The sequence below is a fragment of the Pteropus medius genome, unplaced genomic scaffold (assembly GCF_902729225.1).
Source record: "Pteropus medius unplaced genomic scaffold, Ma_sr-lr_union100, whole genome shotgun sequence".
Lineage (NCBI taxonomy): Eukaryota > Metazoa > Chordata > Mammalia > Chiroptera > Pteropodidae > Pteropus > Pteropus medius.
This window is the reverse complement of record NW_024342471.1, coordinates 4,102,049-4,127,985: the sequence shown is the minus strand read 5'-3', so window position 1 is coordinate 4,127,985 and position 25,937 is coordinate 4,102,049. Positions and strand designations below refer to the sequence as shown.

The 25,937-nt window shown below is 39.9% G+C and overlaps 1 protein-coding gene and 3 pseudogenes across 1 annotated transcript in view; 2 read left to right on the top strand and 2 right to left on the bottom strand.

The window, feature by feature from the left end:
- TMC2 (transmembrane channel like 2) overlaps positions 1–25,937 on the top strand; it is a 52,094-nt gene that overhangs the window by 14,083 nt on the left and 12,074 nt on the right. Inside the window, exons 5-14 of the mRNA XM_039863703.1 lie at positions 1,912–2,002; positions 4,991–5,072; positions 5,427–5,533; positions 10,636–10,734; positions 12,709–12,851; positions 14,672–14,819; positions 17,371–17,559; positions 19,762–19,941; positions 21,386–21,535; positions 23,549–23,677. Coding sequence (XP_039719637.1) covers positions 1,912–2,002; positions 4,991–5,072; positions 5,427–5,533; positions 10,636–10,734; positions 12,709–12,851; positions 14,672–14,819; positions 17,371–17,559; positions 19,762–19,941; positions 21,386–21,535; positions 23,549–23,677 — 1,318 coding nt within the window. The remainder of the gene's footprint in view (positions 1–1,911; positions 2,003–4,990; positions 5,073–5,426; positions 5,534–10,635; positions 10,735–12,708; positions 12,852–14,671; positions 14,820–17,370; positions 17,560–19,761; positions 19,942–21,385; positions 21,536–23,548; positions 23,678–25,937) is intronic.
- On the top strand, positions 518–636 carry LOC120604017 (uncharacterized; annotated as a pseudogene).
- On the bottom strand, positions 5,620–5,738 carry LOC120604156 (uncharacterized; annotated as a pseudogene).
- On the bottom strand, positions 16,794–16,912 carry LOC120604147 (uncharacterized; annotated as a pseudogene).

Genomic DNA, 25,937 nt, shown 5'->3' with positions numbered 1-25,937 from the left:
CACAGGGAATGTTCCTCGGAGTTTGAACCCAGCGCTGGGTGCCCTTCCCCTGAGGGCTCTCTGGGGATCTGGACACAGTCTGGGCATAGAGAAGAAAAGTATTTGCTGCCAGGCTCAATGGCTCAGGCGCAAGAGCTGACTTTCCCTTTTGAGAATTCTCATCTGAAGTCCTCAAATCTTAAAGGTTGGCACATTTAAATTCACAAACTCCAAGAGCTTACAAGCCTCTGCACACTTGTTAGATGGACACACAAAGAAGACAAAAATACGAATTTCAGGAAAACATACTTTGGTGTCTCAGAGATGTTGGTAGTCACAGAAAACTCACTGCCAGGATATGTCCTGCCTAAATGGGGAACAGGGAGCTGATCCCATTATGGAGCCTTGATCCCATACAACCCAGCTGTTGACCCTGGGCTCAGGACCTAGACAGTCAGCCTCATCAATATGGAGATAGCATTGAGATACCCTAATAAAACCAGCCTCTGGATTAACCCCAGGTTAGAATGTGACTTTGGTCTATGGCCATGGTACCCTGAACAAGCCTGATCCTGTCTGATCTCGGAAGCTAAGCAGGGTCAGGCCTGGGTAGTACTTGGATGGGAGACCACCTAGGAAGACCAGGTGCCGTAGGTGTAAAAGATAAAAAAAATAAGGGATTGTAAACTGACAAGGTCCTTGCAATCTGTGAGGTCAACCAAGGGTTGGCTCACCTTAAAAAAAAAGAATGTGACTTTGATACATGTCAACAGCCTGCACATGCACTTTGGAGGTAGTATAGGTATGGTGTAGCGAGCTGTGGGGGCTGTAGTAATAGCTGTGAGACACATAGCTCCACCACGCCTCTTCTGTCTACCTTGAGATGGACTTCATTCTTCTTCCACCTGTTTGGGTTTATCCAGTGGTTGCTGATAAACTAATTCTCTGGGGGGCGAGATGAGGAAGTCCTTTTTTGTAACATTGGCTGATTTCCATGGTCTAAATACTGCCACCACGGTCAATTTCAACCTCCTAACAGTTCAACAACTGGTCGACCAAGTTCCTGCATAGTTCACAGTAGGTTCTCAGGAGCCAGTCCTCACCACCCCAGGATATTTAATTGATCCATGTGTTTCTCATCCAACCTTTCTTGGATGTTCACTCACTCATTCAACATTCATGCAATTCACAAATATCTACTGAATGTCGTATTCACTTTCTGTTGCTGCTGTAACAAACTACCATAAGCTTAACAGTTTACTACAACACTCATTTGTTAGCTCACAGTTCTGTCAGTCAGAAGTCCAGCATGGCATGGCTGAATTCTCTGCTCATGATCTTACTGGGCTAAAACCAAGGTATCAGCAGGGCTGCATTCTCATCTGGGGATCTGGGTTCTTTTCCAAGCCCACTGATTTTTGTCAGAATTCATTTTTTCTCTTACTTTCAATGCATCATCTTCCAGAGGGGCCCGAGCAACAAAGGGTTGAGAATTCTACTTCTAATTTCCGTACTTTCTATTCTACCACATCTCTCCCTCTGACTCTTCTGCCTTCCTCATCTCTTTTTAAGGGCTCAAGTGATTACAGTGGGTCCTTTCAGATCATCCAAAATAATCTCCTTATTTAAAGTGAGTGATGTTTACATTTGCAAATTCCCTTTTGCCATTCATGAGTGTACCACTATGGGGCAAAGGTTATGAGAGCCAAAATTCTGCCTATAGGTGCCTACCCTGTAGGAAGCAAGCACTATGCTTGCATTTGGGAGATTTCAGGGACAAAGCAGACAAAATACCCTTCCTTCATGGAAATTAAATTCAACTAGGAGTATAAAAACACTTAATGCTTTTAGCCACATAGACACCATCATAGTTCAGATTTCTTTTGGTTGGATATTAATTGAATTCCTGCCCCCTTATTTTTTCCTAATCAGGGAGGCCCAAGAATTTGTGGAGAAGTATGAAGGAGCCTTGGGAAAGGGGAAAGGCAAGCGACTCTACGCCTATAAGATGCTGATGGCTAAGGTGTGTGGTACAGAGGCTGCAAAATTCTGAATCTGAGTCATCATGATAGGCACCTCCCAGCCTCATCATTGTGTCCAGCTCCCCCAGAATCCTGAACATGAGGTCCAGTTGACCATACCAGTTCATCCAGGAATGGAAACCAGCTGTACCCTGTCAATTTCTCTACACCTATCTGTGAGGGTTTCTATATATTTGACACTCGTTTCCTCTCCAGGGAAGAACTAAACTCATGAAATTAATGATGTTAATTTCTTATTTTCAAAACCCTAAATATTGTTTGATGAATCATCCACTTTAATCAAATACCTTGATAATTTGTCATGTATTCCCTGGTTATTCAAGTTCTAACTTTTTCTTGGGGCCATTTTGATATTTCATATTTTTTCCAAAGCTTGATCATTTCATTAAGATTTTCATATGCATTGCCAGAAAGTTGCAGATGGTGGTCCCATAATTTTTGTAATTATTTTCTGTATACATTGGGGTTGAATCTTTTTTATTCCTAATATTATTTTTCTCCTTTTTCTGTTTTAATTGCTTGACTACTATGAGTCATTTTATTAATTTTATCTAGAAACTATTTACCAATTAACAACTGCACACTCAGATCTTTTCTTCCCAGCTGAAGACTGTGCTCTTTAAATATATCTTTGATAAATGATTTTGTTCAATCGTGTTTCTTTCTAAATAGTTCTAGCTTCTTCCTTTGGAAAAAGATGGCTGCCCTGTATTTACCTTCCCTCATTGTTATTAATTCTTTGCTCTCTCTCCCTCTTTGCATTCTCAGAAATTTCTCAGGTTTATTATCAATATCATTTAATCAATTTTCTTGTCTCTATTACAGTATAATGTTTATTTTCATTTTATTACTGAACTTTTAGCTACTTTGTAATCCTTCCACATTTCACCTATATTGTAAATCTCAAATTTTTATCCTTTGCTCTAGAAGTCATATTTCTTGTATCCATTAAGAATGCTAAATCATTTCTCAAAATTTATTTATGTATCCTAGAGGAACTGCTTTCCAAAAATTTCAAAGCATGGTGTCCCCTTTTCTTTGTTCTGCAGTACTATTTCTCAGGCTCCACTGGTTGTTTTTAGTCATTCAGATCCTGATTTCATCCACAGACCAGATGTATAGCTTGCCTGGGTCTTGTTCAACCACTATTTGAAATCTTTTCTCCTATATGTAGCTGGAGAGCAAGATGCACAACTAATAACCTAGTCCCAGAGCAGCAGCTACCATCTCACACAGCCTGAGGAAGAAGGGTATGGGAGTCTTCTCCTGTCCACTCCCTAGCCCACTTTTCTGATCCTCTAAACCAATGAAGGATAAAAGCTTCCAAGTAGAGCTTCTTCCAGAAGCTTCCTTTGGCTCTGCCCCATCTCCGGGGTATCACTTTTCAGGCCCAAATGCCAAGAGCCTTGAGGGGCTGTCAGATGGTTGCCAAGTGACCAACTGGCAGGCTGTGTCTTCCAGGCCTCACTTGGCAGTGTTCCCCACTCCTGTAGTCCCTCTGCCTTGCAAGCCTATATTTTGGATTGATTTTATCAGCGCCCTGACAGGAGATCCATCTCTCGAAGGAGGACTCACATTGATAGAGCTGATGAGACTGATATATAAAACTGGATGCCAGATCATTAATTTACAAAGAGACGTAAGTGGTGAAAGAACTGAAAAATTGAAATCCACATCAGCAGTGCCTTTTATTTTTAGGAGAGTTAGTTATATGGGAAGCTAAGCCATAATCTCAAGTCCAATCTATTCGTTTGCAATGAAAAATCACTGCCATAGAAACCAAAATCTTCAGAGCACAGGTGATGGGCAAATGCTTTCCTTATAGACAGACCTATATAAGAAGCCAAATAAGCCAAAGATGATTTGAGCACAGAATCAGAACTAAGAAAAGGAGATGAAGCAATGGGACTGGAGTGCCCAATGTCCACTGTCTGCCATTTCCCACATCCCTCCCTTCCTGCCTTCAGGATATCTTTGCCATTATTATCAACCTGTCTTTTGCTTATGGACCCCTCTTTTCCTTTGCATCTGTGACCATCTCCCTCTTCGAAAGGTGATTTCCTTCCTTAGGTAGTACTCTCCCAATCAGGATATCATCAAAACCTTCAAATAAATTTTCTCTTTTGTCCTTTAGTGAATTTATAAGGGAAAATCTCATTTCCTTCATGAACAAGTTCTTAGGATACCTTTGTAATAATATAAACTGACTTTAGGATCTTCTCTTTACTACTTCTCTGCTGTTGTCTATGCATTTTTAAAATTCCAAATGGATTTATTTCCAGGGAATGGGGCTTTTGGAGATCAGCCCCTTGAAGAGTTGACAAATGTTCACCCAGCCAGCACACAGGCAACTACTCATGTTTCTGACTGGTACAAACTCTGAGTGTTGGAGCTAGGAACAGACTGTGGAAAGGGGCAGGATGGCTTCTAACTTCTTTCAGGAAAAAACAGGCTATTGTTTCACCAAGAGAAAAATGGGAAGCCATGGGCTGCGGCCTCTATACCAGTTTTGCCAGCATCATGGTTTAGCAATAGTTTCTATCAGATTTAGGTACTTGGCTGTCTGCCAAATGTGGTGTGAAAATTATGAGATTTCTTTTTTCCCTTGAATTTTTGTTTTAAGGTAAAGGAAGTTGTATCAGAGCTTTCTAAACCAATTTGATCCCCCAAACCGGAAATTATACACAGAATATCTAAGTTCATATATAAACTGTCCAAACCTAAAATTTTGCAGACAAATTCAAGGTATTGTGTTGTCGTGGCTTCTCTCTCACTCCACATCTGACTTTGGAAATTGAAGATTTAATATCCACCTCTGGCAGCCTGGGCTGAGCAACTCCAAGATGGTACCCTCACCCACATGTCAATCTCATGTTGACAAGTCAACATCAACGTGCACCTCTGACATGCCCCTCCAGGCCTCAAGGCAGCATGTAAATGAACTGAGAGTGTTACCTGTTTAATTTCAGAAATGGGTCAAGTTTAAGAGAGACTTTGATAATTTCAAGACTCAATGCATTCCCTGGGAAATGAAGATCAAGGACATTGAAAGTGAGTATTTTAGTGTCAGTTTTTAGTTGGTTCAACGAAGAGTTTTCCAAGGGCTGAGATTGTGTTGTTGACCTTCTGATTAGATTATTATATAGGTCCTGATGTATTTTTTAAAAATGCTAGTTAGACGAAAGATTTAAATTGTGCTTCTTCACTTTCTGATTGTGGGAGCTTAGGCGTATCGGTTAAGTCCATAGACCCTCTGGTTATTTATCTGGAAAAAGCAAATGGAGATCACAATGTCCATTTCACAGACTGACTTGAAAACTGGATCCATCATACACATCGAGTACTCTGTACCATTAACTTCCTCCTTCTGTGACACTTAAATCCTACCATCTTTTCCTTCTCTAGGTCACTTTGGTTCTTCAGTGGCATCATATTTCATCTTTCTCCGATGGATGTATGGTGTTAACCTCGTCCTTTTTGGCTTAATATTTGGTCTAGTCATAATCCCAGAGGTAAGAAAAGAACTTCCTATATCTTTAGATAGTATTGAGGCTTATCATGACCACCATCTTCATTTATATTATTATTATTTTTTTAACACCTACAACACTTAGTATTCCAAGGTGGTCTCCCATCCAAGTACTAACCAGGCCCGACCCTGCTTAGCTTCCGAGATCAGATGAGATTGGGCACGTTCAGGGTGGCATTATCAAAAAAATGAAACAGTCATTCATTTTTAAATTCTGTACTCATATCAATTACCCAGATAGCTCAGTACAAAAAAGAAATGGAACCAAAATATTTGTATTTCTGAATTAAGAGGCAGATACTATATTTCTTTACCTCTCATTTTACTTTAAGATTAGTGGAGGATTAATATCTCAGTGAGTTTTTTTCTTTTCTTACCCTGAAAAAAAAAAAAGGGAGAGGGATAGAATGCATTATATCATAATTTATTACCAAAAAATATTGCATTTGAATAGCACTCCTTACTATTCCTTCAGATATAATCTTATTATGGATATAGATATATCCATATCTACAAATGAGCAATTGAGAGATAAAAAAAAGGATAAGCAACTTACACAAAATTACACAGTAAATTTGTGGTGAATGAGATCCCAGGTCTCTAGAGTGTTTGCCTGGGACCTTTCCAAGGGCACCTCTGGTCCATTAAGCACACAAACTGTTACAGTCCTGCCTGAGATGCATAGTGCTGGTGCTGGGTACACGAATGGATTAACTTCAAAAGCTTTCATGGTGACAATATGTCTGCATTTAGTATTTTCTTCCTTTTAGGTTTATTAATTGGTTCTATGACAGTTTACTGATTCTTATTTTATTATAAATGGTTCCATGAGCATATTGGAGTCAATTCTATCTATAGTCACATCCTTGGGAAACTTTTCTGCATGTCTGTTTTTCAGGGAATTAAAAGACTTCCATGTAATGTGGATTAAATCAGATTAGTTGGAAGAGATTGATGGTATATTATAATAGTACTCGGTGGCAAAGAAGAGTTACATTATTTAGAAAATCATTGAATTCTACATTACTTTAAAAGTATACTTACAAATATGTCATTAACTAGCCTTTATATATACACCTGGAAAACTAGGGTTATGAGTTCACTTAGTCCCATGTATACCTTTAAGCTGTGGTTACTCTCTGACGTAGATATAAGGATTTTAAGTCTTCCAACAAGTGTGTACAAGTGTTTTGCCGCAAGCCTAGTTCTCTCCAAGGGGAAGACATGAACTAGAAGTTTCACTTCTTCCCTCCATAGCCAAGGAAGTATCAGTTTCCCCAGCAGCCACTGGGAAAATTTACCTTCACAGAGCTTTTGCTTTCTTCCTGAGAGTTTTTGATCCCAAATGGATTTATTTCCATGAGGAGAGAGAATATTAAAATGCTGTAGGCCAATGAGACATTACTGGAATTTTGCTATATGGTGGTCCAGAAAGGCAGTCTTTGAGGAAAGTCAGATAATTTTAAGGACACTGAGTTTTTCTCTTAAAGAAAACATTAAATTTTATGTAATTTTTATAAGTTGGTACAATTTATAAATATTTCATATCAAGGGGGACATTTGTTTGAAACAATGAAAACAGAGGTTGATATATTCCAATGAAGCAGCCAAGACCAGAACTGTCCAGGCAAGAGCACCTTGACTGGATTGGATGGTGATTGGGAAAGTCAACGGGAGTAGGGTTGGGGGGAGGAGAGAGGAGTGGGGTTGGCTGGAATGAGGAGCCCTGGGCAGGGAGTGGGTACAACTAGGAGAATGGGAAAGAGGCAAAGACCAGTTAAGAGCCTGATACAATAGCTCAGTCCCAGACAGGGTATTACCAATGGGAATGGATTAAAAGAAAATCAGAGAGAAGTAGAACAGACAAAACTTGATGACAGGTTGGATAACAGCAGTTCAGGATGTCAGGTGTCCCAAGATGGCTTCCTAGTTAGGATAATGGGAAGTTGGCCACATGAGAATCACACACATCCAAACTCATTGCAAATTGCCCTGTTGGCCAAAGACACAAATAACTTCAGGGACCAAGGGTTTTTGGCATAAGCCTAATGATCAGATATCCCCACTCATGAATGTCTTAAAGCTAATCAGGTGAATCAGAGGACCTGGGAATAAGAATATTAGAAGTGCTCAAATGTTAGGCAACTTTAACAGAATTCTACTCATTCTCATCTTTCTTTGCCACAAATCATTAATACCATTTTAATGGAATTAAACAGCTCTGAATGCTAGAGTGAATCTTGTTCAGCTTTCATGACAACTGCCTACAGAGCCTAGGATACCTACATGATCCCTGGGGAATCTTTAGTTATGCTGCAGGAGCTGGCTGTCAAGGCCCTACTGGACAACAAGTTCATGTACTTCTCATCTCAACACTGACTACATGTGAAAATTATGTGGAGAGTTTTTTTAAAAATACCAGGTCCTAGACCTAGCCTAATCAATTGAATCTAAGTCTCTGAGACTATGATAGTGACATCCATATTTTAAAAGCTTCTGTTGTAGGCAGATATCTAAGATTGCCCCCAGTATCAAGCCTTTGTATAAGCTTCCTCCCCTTGAATATAGCCTAGACCTAGTGACATGCTTTCAACAGACTATAACCAAAGGCTGTCGCTTACATGATTATGTTATAAAAGACCGCGACTTCCATCTTTGTGGCATTCTCTTTCAATTCCCTTCTTGGCTTGCATACTTTGATGAAGCAACCTGCCAGACTAGAGAGGCCTACCTGGCAAAGAACTAAGTGTGGCCTTTGTGCAGCCAGCAAGGAACTGAGGCCCTCAGTCCAACAACCATAAGGAACTAAATCTAGCCAGCAAATATGTGAGTGCATTTAGAATCAGATCCTTCCCAAATCTTCAGATGAAACCACAGCCCTGGCAGACATCTGGACTGTAGTCTGTGAGAGACCCTCAGCAGCAAATCCAGCAAAGCGGCACCCAGATTCCTGCCCCACAGAAACTTCCAGATATAAATGTGGTTGTTTTAAGCTGCTAAGTATTAGGGTAATTTGTTATACAACAATAGATGACTCATACAACTCCATAGGTGATTCTAATATGCAGCCAGGGTTGATAATTGGTGATGTACATTAATTAATTAATTAATTAATTAATTCTTAAAAATATCTTATAAACACTGCTTTCAAGATCATATAAACATCATTTAGTCAGTAAGCCTCATATTGATACTTCTTCTAAAAATAAGGTATACAGTTCAGTGAGTTATGACAAATATATACAGTCAGGTAACCATCACCACAATTGAGATATAGAATATTTCCATCACCCCAAAAGTTTCCTTGTGCCCCCTTTACACGCATTCTCCTCTCCTTATCTCCAGTTTTGCCTTTTCCAGAATAGCATATAAATAGAATCATGTAGTATGTAATTTTTTTGTGTCTGGTCTCTTTCACTTAGCACAATGTCTTTGAGATTCATCAATGTTGTTGCATGTATCGATATTTTGTTCCTTTATTGCTAAGTAATATCCCATTGTATGGATATACCATAATTTGCTGTCCGGTCAACAGTTCATGGACATTTGGGTTGTTCTCAGTTTGGGGCTATTATGAATAAAGTTACTGTAAATATTCACATTCAGGTCTTTATCTTATGTATCTTCATTTTCTATAGCCTTGATTTTTACTATTATTATTTCTTTTCTGTTATTTGTTTGTATTAGTTATCTATTGCTGTGTAACAAAAATACTCCCCAAATTTTCTGCTGAAAATAACTATTTATTATCTCACAGTTTCTGTGGATCAGGAAGATCATACCCAGGGTGTTATAAAAGCCTGATGATGTTCTCTTTCTTAAACTAGGTAGTGGACACACCATAGTTAATTTTCTTTTCATTATGATAAAATATATATATATATATATATATATATATATATATATATACACACACACATCTATGTATATGTATGTATATATATACACACATGTATATTATTTTACATACAACATATTTCCTAATAAGAATATAAATTTAAAACCAACCAAAAGAAATATAGAATTACCTAAAAATGATGAAACTAATAAGAAACAAAAGCAATGTTACATTAAATGGTAAAATACTAAAGCCTGTGTTTCTGAAAATCAAGAGCAACATGGTATGCCCCACCCCCACTACTTTCAACATTATTTTAAAATTTGTACCTAATGCAGTAAGTCAAGAAAATTAAACTTATACATTTTGTACAAAAAATACAAAATTACTTTAGTTTGCAGGTGATATTGTATACCCAAAAAGTTACTTGAATTAATGAAAAGTATATTGAAACTGCTGGAGTCATTTTAAATAAACAAATATCAGCAACATTTTCTATACTCTCAATATCCAGTTTGAAATAAAATTTACAAATTTCACACTCACAATAGTAATAAATCTATGAAATAACTAGTAATAAATTTAACAAATTAGGAAATGTCTATGAGGATTATTATAAAGCATTTCAGGACAAAAATACAATTGAATAAACAGGAGGACACATTCTTAGAAGGGAAAATTTAACATCATAAAAATGTCAATCCTTCCTAAATCAATATGTCAGTGTAATACAATTCTGATTTTTTTATAATTAAGGATGCAAATAAGGCACACATAAAAGGGTATTAATAACAGAATTATGTACACGTGAAGAACTAGAATTACTTTGATGTCCAACAATAGGGATTTATTAATAAGTTTATGTTACATACATGTTATTAGATATTCTGAAGTCATTTTATTTTGAGACATACCATATGACATAGGGAACTGGTCATAAGCTAAATAACCAGACTAAAATATATATAAGACTTAGAAACAGCTGAAAGGGATTATATGACTATCTAACAGTCACTATCTTTGGGATAGGAAGGTGATAGGTAAGTTTGTAAATGCTCTTCTGTACTTTTTCACATTTTCTACACAAAGTGTGTGTTACTTTTAAAATCAGGTATGTGATTAATGTCACTTAAAGAAGAAAATGGGTATGTCCTATTATGAGAAGAAAAATCTCTAGCCCAGTGTATGAATATCCATGCATTTGTATTTTCTCCACATATAATTGTGTTATTCTGTCCCTACAAAAGGTACTGATGGGCATGCCCTATGGAAGTATACCCAGAAAGACAGTGCCTCGGGCTGAGGAAGAAAAAGCTATGGATTTTTCTGTCCTTTGGGATTTTGAGGTACCATTGTCAACATGCCAATGCACTTCCATTTTGTGATTATGAGCTCTAAAGTCTGCATGGATACGTGTGACATGTTGCATTTGATTACTGAAAAAACAGTGTTTTAATCAAATAGGATCCCAGCACTATGCAAAATGAGCCAGCCAACTATGTCATCTTTGGTCTCCTTTATAGGTTCCTCTCTCTAGGCACACATTCTGATGTATATGAGTCCCTATGGGGACACTGCTCTCTTCATTATGCAAGATCAATGTGAGCTGATCTTAAAATATGATTTTCTCTCCCCATACCTACATTAAGCCCTCTTGGCTCTTGCAAGCTATTGCTTCTCGAGCCTTCCCCTAAGGTGTCACATAGTACTTTCAAATAAATGCCCTACTACTCCTCAAATCCCAACATCTATCCAACCAAACCCACATCTTTTCCCCATCTTCTGTATTGGAACCACCCTTCATCCATTTATTCAAGTATGAAACCTAGAAGTCTTCCTATACTGCCTCTTCCCCACCCTCTCACCACATCCTGTCAATTACTAAGTCTGAGCCTGCCTACTAAATATTTCTTGAATTGGTTTCCTTTTCCGCATTTCGCTTACCTCTCCTTTAGATGATATCCCACACTATCCCAGGACCACTGTCAGAATCTTCTACCTCTGCTTCCTGCCTTGGCTTGGCTCTTACAGTCTCCATTCCCTTTGCTGCTAGAGCGATCTTTCTAAAATGCAAACCTGACCTTGTCATACTTTACCTCTGATATTCACTTATTCCTAAATGGAATAAAATCCAGTATTCCGAATTGGGTTTACAAAAGAACTGTTCATGGCCTGGCTGCTCTCGACCTCTCCATTCCCTTTTCTGTCTAAGACCTCATGCTTTATGCCGCAATATTATCAAGTTTAGGGGAAAGTCCCTGAATGCATCACACATTTTCAGTATCTTCCTGCTTTTGCTCAGGGTCCTGTGCCTGGAACGCCCCTCCCTCCTTTTGGAATCCTCACACCCCCACGTCTCTCGGTGGCTTGGTCTGCAAGCTCTAAGGAGTCCCCAAGGCTGGGAGGCCTGGCTGTGATGATTCAAACAACACGTCACTGCTGTTGCCATCCTTCACTGTCAGAGTCAGAATTCAAGACCCCTCGGAAATGTGTGAAAGTGACCTAGAGTATTTTTCCAAATAATGACTATACACTAAGGATGAGATAATACTACTACAACATACTACTGCTAACGATGATATACTACTGCTAAAAATTCCCTTTGTTCCTTATTTCACCCAAAGACCCCTGTTGAAACATTCTAGTTACCCAGAACAACCAAATTTTTTCAATGGTAATCCCGTTTTATATTCAGCAAAGACATTAAAGAAGTGCTAAAATTCTAAGTTAATATTATACCTAATTACACTTAAAAGTATAAGTTCTTAGAAAGTTCCCAGACTTATACTTTTAAGAAAGTATAAGTTCTGAGAAAGTTCCCAGACTCCTATTTACTTCTTGAATGTTAAATTTGAGACCCTAGGAATGGGGATTGGGGACGGGGTAAGAATTTGGAAACTTCTGTGCAAAGGCCCTGAGGCAGTAAATATCCTAGTGAGTTCCAGAAACTGTCAAAAGGCCAGTGTGGCTTGAGAGGGAGCATGGTACCTGGTAAGGTAAGGCTGGAGAAGTTTGCACACACACACCCCTTATCCCTAATTCTATCCTGAATGTTAACAACATTCTCTGTCTTATATCTCTATGCACTCTGTAAAATGGAGAAAAAAAGAGAAGAAAAGAAAGAGGGAGAGACGTGGGACATGGATAGACTCGGGAGCAACTGGGGGAAGTGAAGGAAAGAACAAGAACGTCCAGAACTCTTCCTTCCTCCCCTCAGACTCCCGCTAAACCCATGAGAAAGAAATGCCTGGTAGAATGGAAGTGTCTGATGACTGCGCTGAGCTCACAAACCCAGAGCATTTGGATTTGCTGTCCCACAGGGCTATATTAAATATTCTGCTCTCTTCTACGGCTACTACAATGACCAGAGGACCATCGGGTGGCTGAGGTACAGATTGCCCATGGCTTACTTTATGGTGGGGGTCAGCGTGTTCGGCTATAGCCTGATGATTGTCATTAGATCGTAAGTATGACCATCTTATTTACAGGCTTTTAATTTTCTTCACACAAACAGCCCATTCCCATAGCCATTATGTGCCTGCTTACCTACTTGTGGGGGTTTTAGAGAGTAAAATAAAAGCAAATAAACGGAGCAAATACAGATTGTCATATGTGGTATAAAAGACAAACGGGGTAATGTGGGAAATTCTGCGAAATGGGATAGAAACTCCTTCAGATGAGGCTAAGAACTGCCAGCCATGCTAAAATTCTGGGGCACGGCATTTTAGCCAAAAGAAAAACATATGCAAAGGCCCTGAGGCAGCAAATATCCTACTGAGTTCCAGAAACTGTCAAAAGTTTGGCTTGAGGGGGAACATGGTACCTGGTAAGATAAGGTAAGGCCGGAGAAGTTTGCAAGATCTGTTTTTGCTTTCCCCAGAGCTCCGCTTTCTCAGAAAAACTCTTCTGTTGCTCTATAACTCTATCTTGCATGTGAGAATCCAGCCCAGTACTTATAAAGATATAAACAATAAGCCTAAATGAACGTATATGGCTGTGGTTAACCACAGTGTCCTCTCTACCTGATCCCAACTCTACCTGTCTCTGTGGTCAAAAATGGACTTGGTTTTTAGTTGTGCCTTAATCATGTCTGTAGTTTTAATTCATATTATCTAAAGAAAAATTTGGCCCAGCTTATGAATTACCTTATTCTAAGTCAGGGGACCCCAACCAACAAAGGCTGGTGCAAGATGGGGTGGCACAGTCTTCTGCACACACCTGACCACCAGGGCCCACCACCCTGCAGCAGGGCCACAAGGGGTCACTTCTCTCAGAAGAGCAGGGATAGCTGTGTCTGTAGGAGAGGAGTAGAGAACTCTCGAAGCCTGGTGAGAAGCCCTGAAAGCACCATGTGTGGCCGTTTGGCTTTCTATCACATCGTCTCAGAGGAAAATGATGCTGTTCACGACAACCTGCCTGGCATGCAACAGTGACCATGAATGAAGTGATACGTGGCTGTCGATTCTATTAAGCAAAAGGGGAAAAAAAAGAGAGAGTGAGAGACAGACAGGCTTGGTTTTATTCTTAGCCCTCATATGGTTTCCCCTTACTATTACCCTAGATAAGTATAGAGATATGGAATGTTTCTCTGATGAACCAAAGAGCTAACTCAGCCAACCAAGCCCCTAGAACAGTAAATCCTAAAAGCCAATAGATAAGATACAGTTAGAGAGGAGGGCAACTCCCCTAGCCCTGCCATTGTATCTGATAAGAGCCCCTACTTGTAATTCTGATTCCCACAGGGCCGAACTCCAGGGAGCACAAAGAGAGGATGAGATAGGTAGGATAAAAGGGGTGAGTAACAAGGTAGGTCCAAGGTACCTTCATCCAAGTTTGCTTAAGAAAAGGATATGTGTGTTACCTGGGTGCAGTAATAACTGTCTCGAGGCTTATTGGATTTTATATCAGAAAAAAATACATTCTTCTATCCAAAGAAATAAATAAGTTAGAAAGGGATGTTCCTCTGTGAGAGTAAAGAGTTCTAAAACATTTGTAGGCAAATCAAGCTATAGGAAATCAGACTTCGGGGCAGAAAACACGGTTAAATGTCCTGTGTCCCACAGGCTTCTTACTACCCAGCTGACACTGTGTGTGCTCACAGAGGACTCTGATTTGGGGGGAAGGTGCCCTGAATCAAATCTGTCTGGCCCCATGTCCCTGCATGGTTCATTTCCCTCTCTGGATGCCTGCTACCTGTGCCCAAAATTGGCTCAGGCCAAGGTTCCCTTGGGCTGATGCAGCAGACACAGGGCAGACATAACAACAGTGCTGTGCACCCTGCAGGATGGCCAGCAACACCCAGGGCAGCACGAGTGAAGGGGAGAATGATAACTTCACATTCAGCTTCAAGATGTTCACCAGCTGGGACTACCTGATAGGGAATTCAGAGACAGCCGACAACAAATACGCCTCCATCACCACCAGCTTCAAGGTAGCCATTCAGGGAAGTTCCCACTTCCTGGGGGAATTTGGGTTCCTCTGATCATTGGGAGAATTCTCGCAGCTGGCATATAAGAAATAAGATCACTGAGTAATCTGTGGCAAGAGCTTTACCAGAAGCAGGAGCCCAGTTTTCAAGCCTTCAAGAAAAAATGCTCACAGCTGGTACCCACCATCTGTTTCTTAATATGGCAGAAAATCAATGATGCTGAGACATGAGTATTTCCTTGTGGAACCGTTTTCCACTGGAAGACATGAAAGGACCCATTTGAGGCAGCAGTTCGCAACCTTTTACACATGTTTGAATCACCCAAGGAGCTTTAAAAATCTTCTTGGTCCCGTCCCTAGAGATTTCAGTGTAATTGCTGTGGAATGGGTCCTGGCATCGGATTTTTAAAAAAACTTCTCAAGTAATTACAACACCCAGAAAGAGTTGAGAACCCTAGTGTGGGGGTGTGGGAATAAAGGAATTAATTGAGTATGTAACTCCACACTTAATTATCTCATTAATTTGTTCGAAAAAGAGATATGAGGTAACCCACATATCTCTATTGTACAATATTAAAACAAACCAGAGAGTCAGCAAATTAATGAAGGCAGAAGCTGTGACGCTGAAGCACTGAACATCCTATTTTTTCCTCTGTTACTATAAACACCATTCAGAGTTCTTGATAGTTCAATATTTCTCCTGTCTGATCAGTCACTTTCCCATAAGACCTGGCAGAGGAAAAATTTATAACATAACTATGCTTGGCTATGTCTTTTTCTTCTCCTCTCACCTGGCCCTTCCTCAGAGGAGAAGTGAGCTGCTGCCCACTGACCAATGCCTACAGATGGCAGGTACATCCAGCAGGGACAGGATTTGGCTCAGCAACTCACATGGGTTTCGTGAGCCCCAGAATGTTGTCAGCTTGGCAGTGGGTGGAGCAGGGAGCTGACTCCTTTCCTTCTCATAGCAAAGGGGAGCCTCTGATGGAGCATCCAAGGGCAGAGTAGGGGTCGATGAGGGCTTTGACTCTTCCTCTAAGTCTACCAGAGAAAGACAAAGAAGGTCAATATCTGTGAAGCACTTTGAATATCTAGGAAGAAGAAGGATTTGCCTCTGAGTCTATAAAAATAATCAAGATAATACATATATATAAAAGGGCACATGTTATGGGAACTGTGTCCATTAATATATATTAACTGCTTGACGAGTTAGTTAAACCTGAATCTGAAAACAGTAACTGTTAATTGATTAGCAAAGTCTCCTTCCAAGTACTTTAGTTTCCAAGAGACCTCGCTTTCCATCCCAGTCTGCCACATACTAATTGTGTCTTCATAGAGTTACTGATGCAGGAGATGTTTTATTAATAATAAAATATCTATTGTATTTTTATACACTCACAGCAAACAATTGAAAAATAATTTTTAATTCCATTTACAATGCAATTATATAAATTACAAAAAAATTCCTAGGAATAGATTTAACCAAAAAAAATGTGCAAGATTGCTACACTAAAAGTACAAAACATTGCTGAAGGAAGTTAAGAAACTCTAAATAAATGGAGAGATATACCACGCAAATGGATTACAACAGGAGTCACCAAACTATGGCCCAGGGTCCAAATCTAGTCTGCTGCTTTCTTTTGTAAATAAGTTTTATTGAAACAAAGCCATGCCTGTTTATTTATATATTCTCTATGGTTACTTTTGTGCTACAGTGGCATAGTTGAGTAGTTGTGAGAGAGACCACATGGCCTACAAACCCCAAAAGATGTACTATAGGCTTTTTATAGAAAGACTTTGGCCAGAACTTTTTTATAGAAAATGCCAGCCCTGAATTAATATTAATATATTTGATCTATAGATTTACTTATTTATTTTAATTTTTTTATTTTTATTTTTAAGGTGAGCCAACCTTTGATTGACCTCACAGATTGCAAGGACCTTGTTATCTTAGAATCCTTTATTTTTTTATTTTTTACGTCTTCAGCACCTGGTCTTCCTAGATGGTCTCTCATCCAAGTACTAACCAGGCCCGACCCTGCTTAGCTTCCAAGATCAGACAGGATCGAGCTTGTTCAGGGTGGCATGGCTGTAGAGTTAATCTATAGATTTAAAATAATCCTAATCAATTACTGAAATTTCTCTAGTCTTTAGTATCTGCTATATGGGTAATAATAATAACTGGTCTATTGGTTTGTTATTGGGATTAAGAGGGATGCTATATGAGAAGTGTTTAGCACCACATCTGGCACATAGTAAGTATCTGATAAATCTAAGCTTTTGTCATTACATGTTCCAAACAGTAACAGTAACAACAAAATATGTTTTCTTAAAAGAAAGAATAAATTCTCCATAGGGCAAAAGTGCTTTACACCACCCTTCTGTAATATTTCGTTTATGAAGTATATGCAAAGTAGTCATCTGAGAACCCAAACAGCGATGGTTCCTGTTGGTTCCTGGCCTGACGTTATTCACGTCTCATTTTTTTAAATTTATTTATTTATTTATTTATTTATTTTTATGGTGAAATTCACATCTCATTTTTATACACTAAGGAATCCATAGTAGATGAACAGGAGAGTAACAAAGAAGAAAATATCCACCTGACCAGATTTCTCCGTGTCCTGGCCAACTTCCTCATCATCTGTTGTTTGTGTGGAAGTGGGTACCTCATTTACTTTGTAGTGAAGCGATCCCAGGAATTCTCCAAAATGCAGAACGTCAGCTGGTATGAAAGGAATGAGGTAAGAAGGACATCTTTATGGAAGTGAATATTGGAAGCGAGATTCAGTATAACTGAAATTATACTGGTTCCTATGCCATTCATCTGAATTATTGAAAGTCTGGGTTATAGGACTTGTTTTAAAAAGTAAAATTCCATCCCTTTCAAGTCAAGCAGTTGAAGGAAGAGCCACCTATTATTAGGCCTTTGTGGCTAGATAAAGGTGGATTTAATTAGCATGTCAGTCAACTGGATAGCCAATTGTCTTTAATCCCAGTTATCAACAAGGTATTCCTTTCTTCATAGTTCTACAGTGCCATATATCATAAATCAAGTGTCTATTTATGCATGGTTATGATTCTGGGCTCCCTTTTCTATTCTGTTGGTCTATTTGTCTATTCCTACACACTCATTAACTATGGCTTTATAGTATGTATTGATATCTGGCAGAATGAGGTTTTCATCAAGATCCACGATAAAACACATTAAGATTTTATTGTGATTATATTGATCCATAAATCTCTTTTGGGAATTTGGCATCTGTGGTAGTTGGCAAAAATGGCTACAGATTCATCCTATCCTTGTATACAAATTTCTTTGCAATGTAATATTTTAGCTGCTCCCATGAAGAGGTGGGATCTGTTTCCCCATTCCTTGAATTTAGCTTGGCTTGGTCATCTGACTTGCTTTTAGCCAGTAGGACAGTAGCAACCATGATGCAAGCAGACTTGAAAAGTGCTTGTGTATTGCGATTTGCTCTTTTGGGAACCCTGAGACCTTCATCATGTGGCCAATTCCAGGATAGCCTGCCGAATGAGAGACACGGCCCACTTATCTCATCACCCCCAGGTGATAGCCAATCAACCACCAGAAATGTAAATGAAGCCATCAACCATCAGTTGACCATAGATTCATGAATGAATCCAGGTGGGACCAGCAGACGAACCACCTAACTAAACCCAGAAACAAACACTGACCCACAGAATCATAAGCTAAATAAATTAAATAAAAGCAAGAAAGGATAGAAAAAGAAACTGATAGGCAAATACGAAGCAGAAAATCAGATAAGATTTAAATCTAAATGTGTCAGTGATTACAATAAATATAAATGAATTAAAGCTACAGTTTAAAGGTAATAATAGACTGCAGTTTCCTTAGGAAGCAGGCTTGACAAGAATAAACCAAAGCACAAACAGCAGTAGGCAGAAATAACATGACCAAATAAGATGTTTTGGGTTACAGATGCGTTGCAAGGGGAAATGTCCATGTGAACTGGAGATATGGGGATTTGTAGCAAAGGCAGGAATTAGGCTGAGCATTATTAGACAAATATGTAAAGAAGGGCAGCAGTGGATGTGCTATAGGGAGGGTTCTCCATATGGAAAGAACTGCATGAGCAGGTAAGTAGGTATGAAGGTGATGCAAAGCCAAGCTAAGTCAGTGTGAGACAAAGTAGAAGAGTCAGGACCAGCCCAGAAATAGTGACCAACCCACAATTTGGTCAGCAGCTCAAAGATTTACCATCCACTGGATGAGCAATTTTCGTTGTAAAGAGAATGTTCTATTATAGTCAGGTTCAATTACAGAGTCAGGATTTTCCCAAAATTGGATGTAAAATTGAAGGTTTACCATTTACCAGGCTCTAGACTAGTAGATGTGCATTTATTATCTCTTCTGACTCTCACAACGAGGACTGCCATCACCATTTTACACATGAAGAAACAAGAAGTTAGGTCACTTTTCCTACATTTCAAAGCCAGCAAGTGACAGAGCTGGGACTCAAATCCAGAGAGCTGACTCCGAAAGCCGTTCTCAACTGCCTCCCTCTATTGTTAGTTCTCTTCTGTGATCTGAGCTTCCTCTCTCCCATTCTCCTGAGATGATGGCTGCCACAGTGACTCTTACCTAGCTCACAATTTTACAGAACACGAAGTATTGTCCCATAGGCTAACTCATTTACTTCTCAAAGAAAGCTTGCTAGTTTTATCCATACTAATAGCAACAATCATGATAGCAACCAGTCGCAGAGTAATTATGATGTATGGGACATATGCTGACTGCTCAGGTCATGTTGATGCTTTTGCCAGGGTCACGCAGCAAGTTGTGGAGACACAGAGGAGGGGGCAAAAAGGAAATGGAGTTATATGGCCCTGGGGGTTCAGAGATGATGACCAACCAGGTGATATTGATGGCACAAGTAACCCAGGCTTTCCTGATCTCTCAGGTAGAAATTGTGATGTCTCTGCTTGGGATGTTTTGTCCTCCTCTGTTTGAAACCATCGCTGCCCTGGAGAATTACCACCCACGCATTGGACTGAAGTGGCAGTTGGGACGCATCTTTGCACTTTTTCTGGGGAACCTCTACACATTTCTCTTGGCTCTGATGGATGACGTCCACCTCAAGGTAAAGACTGACCACAAACATCTGCCAGTCCCTGATGCCCATCATATTCTAAATATAATAATCTCCTTATGCACAATTCGTATTAATTAAATAGATTTTGGAAAGTTCAGAAAAGTAAAACGAAGAAAAATCTCTCCAAGATATGACACAAAAACAGCCATTTTTAACATTTCTCTGTTGTTCTTTGCTGTCTTTTTCTTAGGTTGTCTTTTTTCACATTATATACCTGTCACTTGGCACCATTAATATTTTATTTACAGCCTTTCCCATATTATTTCATAGTTGCCATAAGTGTTTATCAGCCGAGTAGCCAAGTAAGTGTCCATCGAGATGATATGTCATAAACTTTCATCACTGCTTACAAGATGGTGGTGGAGCACCCACTATGTCAGGCCCTGGGGGTACAGCAGCAAGTCAAACACAGTCCTGATCCAAGGGCGTTTGCACTCGCCAGGAGACAGACTCATTCGTTACATCATGCTGCAGCATATGCTTCATTGAGGGCAAATGCAGGCCAGCGTGGCAGTGCACAGGAGGGACTCCAGAACCCACAGAAGAGTCTTTGCAGAGATTGGAATGGAGATTGGAAAAGCAGAGAGAATAGCTGGTGCAAACGGAGAACTGCACAACAGAGTGGAGGGAAAGGGTGGAAAATGAAACTGCGGGAAGGCCCAGATGATAACGCTTCTCTTCCTCACCCTCCCTCCTCCTTGCTGAGCTGCATGAACTTTTTCCTAAGGTTAACAGGAATGCTTGTAGAAGGTTCTAAGCATGGAATTGATCGGATCTGGCTCTTGCCCACCACTCCGCCCTCATCTCTGGTTCCTCTCCTACCCCAGTAGACTATTCCTCTCCTGAGCCTCACATTCCTCCATGGGGCAAAATTCTCTCTTGCTTCTCTCTCCACCCTTCTTCCTGTTTGACTAGTTAATTGATCCTCCCTGAGGTTTGGGCTCAGATCTCTTTGCCTCCAGGAAGTCTTCTGTGGCCCCCACTGTCTGATGTGGATTTCCTCAATCCCCAGAGAAAATTTCCCGTAATTCTTATCACTCTGTTCTGTAATTGTCTGTACATCTGTCAATTACTAGACTGTGAACTTTCTGAGGAACACTCCACCCCTCTTATTCACTCCTGTGTCACCGCTGCCTTGTATGTCCAGAATAGACCCTGAATAAATTATTCTCAAAAGAAGAATGAATAACTGAATGGATGGATGGACAGACAGATGGATAATAATTTAGAGAAGATAACTTCATGGAAAAGACCCAAGGACTTCAGCCAATTGCCCCCCTCTTCTGTTTAGATTTTTGGGGAGACTCCGTTGAGGGGCAGGGCAGAGTTTAGGTAGTAAGGCTATGGCATGTGCTGGCTTTAATTGTTGTTTCTGTAGAAATGGTTGGACCATCCCTGGCTCCTTCTGACCCGTCTCCGTCTTCCATTCCAGCTTTCTAATGAAGAGACAATAAAGAACATCACTCACTGGACTCTGTTTAACTATTACAACTCCTCGGGTTGGAATGAGAGTGTCCCCCGGCCACCCCTGCATCCTGCTGATGTGCCCCGTGGTTCTTGCTGGGAGACAGCCGTGGGCATTGTGAGTAACTGTGCTGTCCCAAAAAGATTACCCTTATCCTCAGTTCTTGTTATTCTTTCCTTGATATTTCCATTTTTCAGCCACTAAAATGTCCAGCCAATATTTCTTAGGAAAGTTCCACCTTTTCACTTTCCCATTTTTTTCAATGTCCCACATATTTCTCTTACATGCTCCATTCATCAATCTAAAACCACTTGCATTTATTTAGTTTTACTGCAGATTTTACTGAAAGCCTGAGGTTCTCCACCTGGAAATCATGAATAAATACTCATAAAAATTGGATGCATGATTTTGCGTACATATGCATGTGTGCATTTTTCTGTAAAGAGAATTAATGATTTTCATTAGAGTCTCAAAAATTAATAACCGTTTCCCCATACCCACTTTCACTATTGTTCCTGTACTTCGCACAGTGTGGACTTCAAAGCCTAGTGTTCTTTGCCTTCAGAAGCAGTAACTTCAAGTACTCACGGATAACACAGCAATCAGCTGCCTTCTCTTCCTCAACTCCATCTCTTTGCATGGGGTTTCTATTCATCAGCGACTCCAGTGAGATGCAGTATTTATTACTTTTTCACGGGTCTCCTGAAGAATTTACTCACATAAAGCATTAGACAACAGTGTTTTTAGCTGAGTGTGTTGAAGTACAATGGAGGAGGGCATTACATTACTCACTCCATTGAAAACGGCCACCCATGGGGTCCTTCAGGCGAGCTCATTCCTTCATGGAGGGCTCAGACTCACCATTTCTTGCCTCCTTCAATTTAGATTCCCCATAATCTTCAACTCTTCCTCATCTTTAATGTACAGAGCCACTCAGCTTCCCCAGCTCCCGCACTTCTCAACCCATCACAATGTGTAACAGAGAAAGAATCTTCAAGTCAACCAAACCCACCCTCTTTAGAAGTTAAAAGAGAGTTCATTACCTATGTGATTCTTTGGGAATATGTTGCTATAGAACTTCTCATTTCTTGCTACACATCCTTCCTTGGGAGGCACCTCTCTTGCCTTCTTCCCTGAAGGCCCATTACTGTTCCCATTACTGATGAAAGCTTGTTTATTTCTGAGCTTGTTGTTACCGACATGCTGATGGGTTTGAGGTGTTATGTCCTACTCACTTGTGTCCTCCACCACCTCCACCCCAGGCCCCAGAGCATCATCTTGCGCAGAGCGGAGACCTAATATATGTTGGGTGGTCTATTACTTAGGAAGATTAACCTGAATTCTTATAAAGGAACAACCCTGAAAAATCATTTGCTGTTCATCCAGCCAATGTTTATTATTTATTTTGGAGGATACAAAAATAAATAAAGCAGATCCTGTGCCCTCTTGAAATTCCACATCTATTAGATGTCTCACAGGTTATAATTATAATGATGTCTGGTTGATCTTTTCAATTTTCAAAAGAAGTAATGTCGTATATACTCTACCAAGCAGAGAAGGTTCTCTGTTCCTTTGACTTAGCATCTTCTGTTATGTGCCTCTGTGAAAAACCTGCATTATTTTCTCTATATAACAAGAAAAAAAAATCAATTAGCAGGCGATAAAGAAAGCCAGGTGTTGTTCTCAGTGGCGATGGTCAGATTCAGTCTCAGCTGGGGCAGCTGGCATTTCAGAGCAGATGGGAGAAGCAAGGGATGAGCTTTCAGATCCTATATCTGTGCAATAGTGCTAATAACCACCAAGCACTGGGCATTGCCGGCATGCTAGGCAATTTACATACATAATCGCTAAGCTTCCCATTAACCCTGCAAGGTTAATATTATCAACTTCAGGAAGTTCAGAGACTATTCCAAAGCAATACAATTAGTAACTTGTAAAGCTGAGGCCTACTTTAAGCATTTTCCAAAGCCTGGGGTTCTTGCTCTGCACCACCACCTATCTGCCACCAAAAATCAGAGGGTCCCAGAGAAGAATTCAGATGTGTGGGGAAATTTGGCATGGCTGCAATCAGTTGGGAGAAGTGAGCAAGGTCCAGCCCTAACCACCCCGTCTCTGTGTTCCTCTTTTCAGGAATTCATGAGGCTGACGGTGTCCGACATGCTGGTAACATACATCACCATCCTGCTGGGGGACTTCCTGAGGGCTTGTTTTGTCCGGTTCATGAACTACTGCTGGTGCTGGGACCTGGAAGCTGGATTTGTAGGTCATCATTTCACAGACATTCTGCAGAAAGTTGTTTCAACCATTCTCCCTGATGGCGTTGGATGCATTCTTGTGCATCTCTTTAAATGCTTAATGCCATCTCTGCTCTATGAAATAGTGAAGTATTTAATCTGCATTTCCTTTAAATGTCCAATCTGCCTTTTCCCAATGCAATTACCAAGGTGACCGTCTTATCTGGGAAATGGAGGTGTTTGGCCTTAGGAAAGGTGGACCACACATTTCAGACCTGAGCAGATGGCTGATAGAGAAATACCAAAGCAGCATCAACTCTCATTAGGGGAAGGCAGAAAACGTTAGGCTTCAAAGTCCACACTGTGCAAGCTACAGGAACAGACTCAAAGTGATAAGGAGAAATGATAGTTCTTAATTTTTGAGACTAATGAAATCTTGGAGTGTGGCATCAAACATTGACATCAATGTTTCAGAAAGTCCTGGAACACACCAAGAACACAATAACCATTGGTCCTGTCTTCTGGATTATTCTTTGAGAAATCTCTTTTGACTCATTCCCTCCACCTGTGAGGCTCCTCTTACCCGCCTACCCAAGAAACTGCTTATTCTAAATGTGTGTCATTTCTCTCCCTCGTGGCCTTCTAGAGCTGGCAGTACCTCTGACCTCATCTGTCCTATGCATGTCTCTCCCACAACACCTCACTTGCCCACCCAGTAGTCACTGATATGGTGTGAGATGGGCCTCCCCCTTAACTCCATATCTTGTTTACCTGGGTCGTCCTCGTCCAGGGTAAGGACCCCAGCACAGGTCTCTGTCATATTTTTTTCTTTCAGTCACCAGCCACAGCTTTACACAGGCCTACACAACTCCTCAGCAGCCAGGATGACTTTATAATCTTATCTGAGAACAAGGATGTAAGAACCTTGTGCTCCAAGAAGATGGCATCTTTACATCATGACCTTGCTAAGATGTCATTGTCCTCAAATTATAAGTTTAACAAGATCCTCAAATAATACTAAAGTTCATTAAAAAAATAAGCATGTGGAAATAGACAGGAAAATTTTGAAGACAGCAGAATGAAATGAACTAGATTTACCCTTATGTTAAAACATACTAAAAGCCATAATAACTAAAACTGGTACTAGGGAATGGACAAACAGTGGAACAGACTAGAAAGCCCAGAAATAAGTATAGTCTACATGGAAATTTAGTTAATGAAAAAGAGAGGCTTTTAAACCAGTGGGAAAATAAAGGATTATGTAACAAATGGGTCAAGATAACTGGTTAATCATTGGAAAGGGATTTATATCTCTCACTCATTTCACCTAGATAAATAAATTGTAAGTGAATCAAAGTTTTAAACATCAAAAGATGAAATCACAGATTTCTAAAAGAAAGCATGTATCATATATAACATAATCTTGGGGTGAGGCAGATGTTTCTAAGCAGGACATAAAACCCAGTAAGTAAAAAGTTTTAAAAAATATTTTTAAATGTTAAATTTTAAATTTTCAGGACTTTACCCTTATGTGTTTAGATTACACATGCTTCCGCCTTTGATCTATGCTTGCCTGACCTTTTTTCTCTCCCCTAACTTTTCATTCCTCCTTCTCTCATTCCTGTAACCCTTTATCTCCATTTCTAGAAGACAAATAGGGAAGTAGGTTTAAGCATGCTTCTCCCCAGTGCTCACAAACTTCGTATTCTTTCAAATACTGCACAAATCTCCCAAAGTCTGTAAATGAGAGTAAGGCTGAAAATGTGTATCTGGCTGAGCTCTTTCTTTTCCATGAATGCTCTCAGACTAGAAGATGAGAAAGAGAAAGGATAATTGGAGGAGTGATTTATTTTTATTTGTTTGTTTTTTAAACTTTCTTTTCATTTGACTTCTCAATTATTTGCATTTCATTATTTATTAGAGTTACACCTTAGATATAATTTCAAGGTATGTTTCCAGGTAGAGCATTGATAAAATGTTCTCTTAGGGGCCAGGGTCCTCCCAAGAGCACATTGGCAGCCTGCAGGCCCTAAAAGGTAAAAACGCTCAGTTTTTTTTCTTGAAAAAAGCATTGAAAAAAGTTTCATCTTTAAGAACTTCAAAGTTTCTGCTTCTTTAAAAGTTGAAAACATGTTTTAAAAAGCAGAACCCTAAATCTAAGTTTCCTCTCTAGTCATTAGAACAAGCTCTTTGGGATGGAGTGGCCCTGGCTTGGCCAGTTGGCTGGTTTGGGGTCTGGCCTACACGCCATCTAACACGTTTCTCTCTCTCTCTCTCTCTCTCTC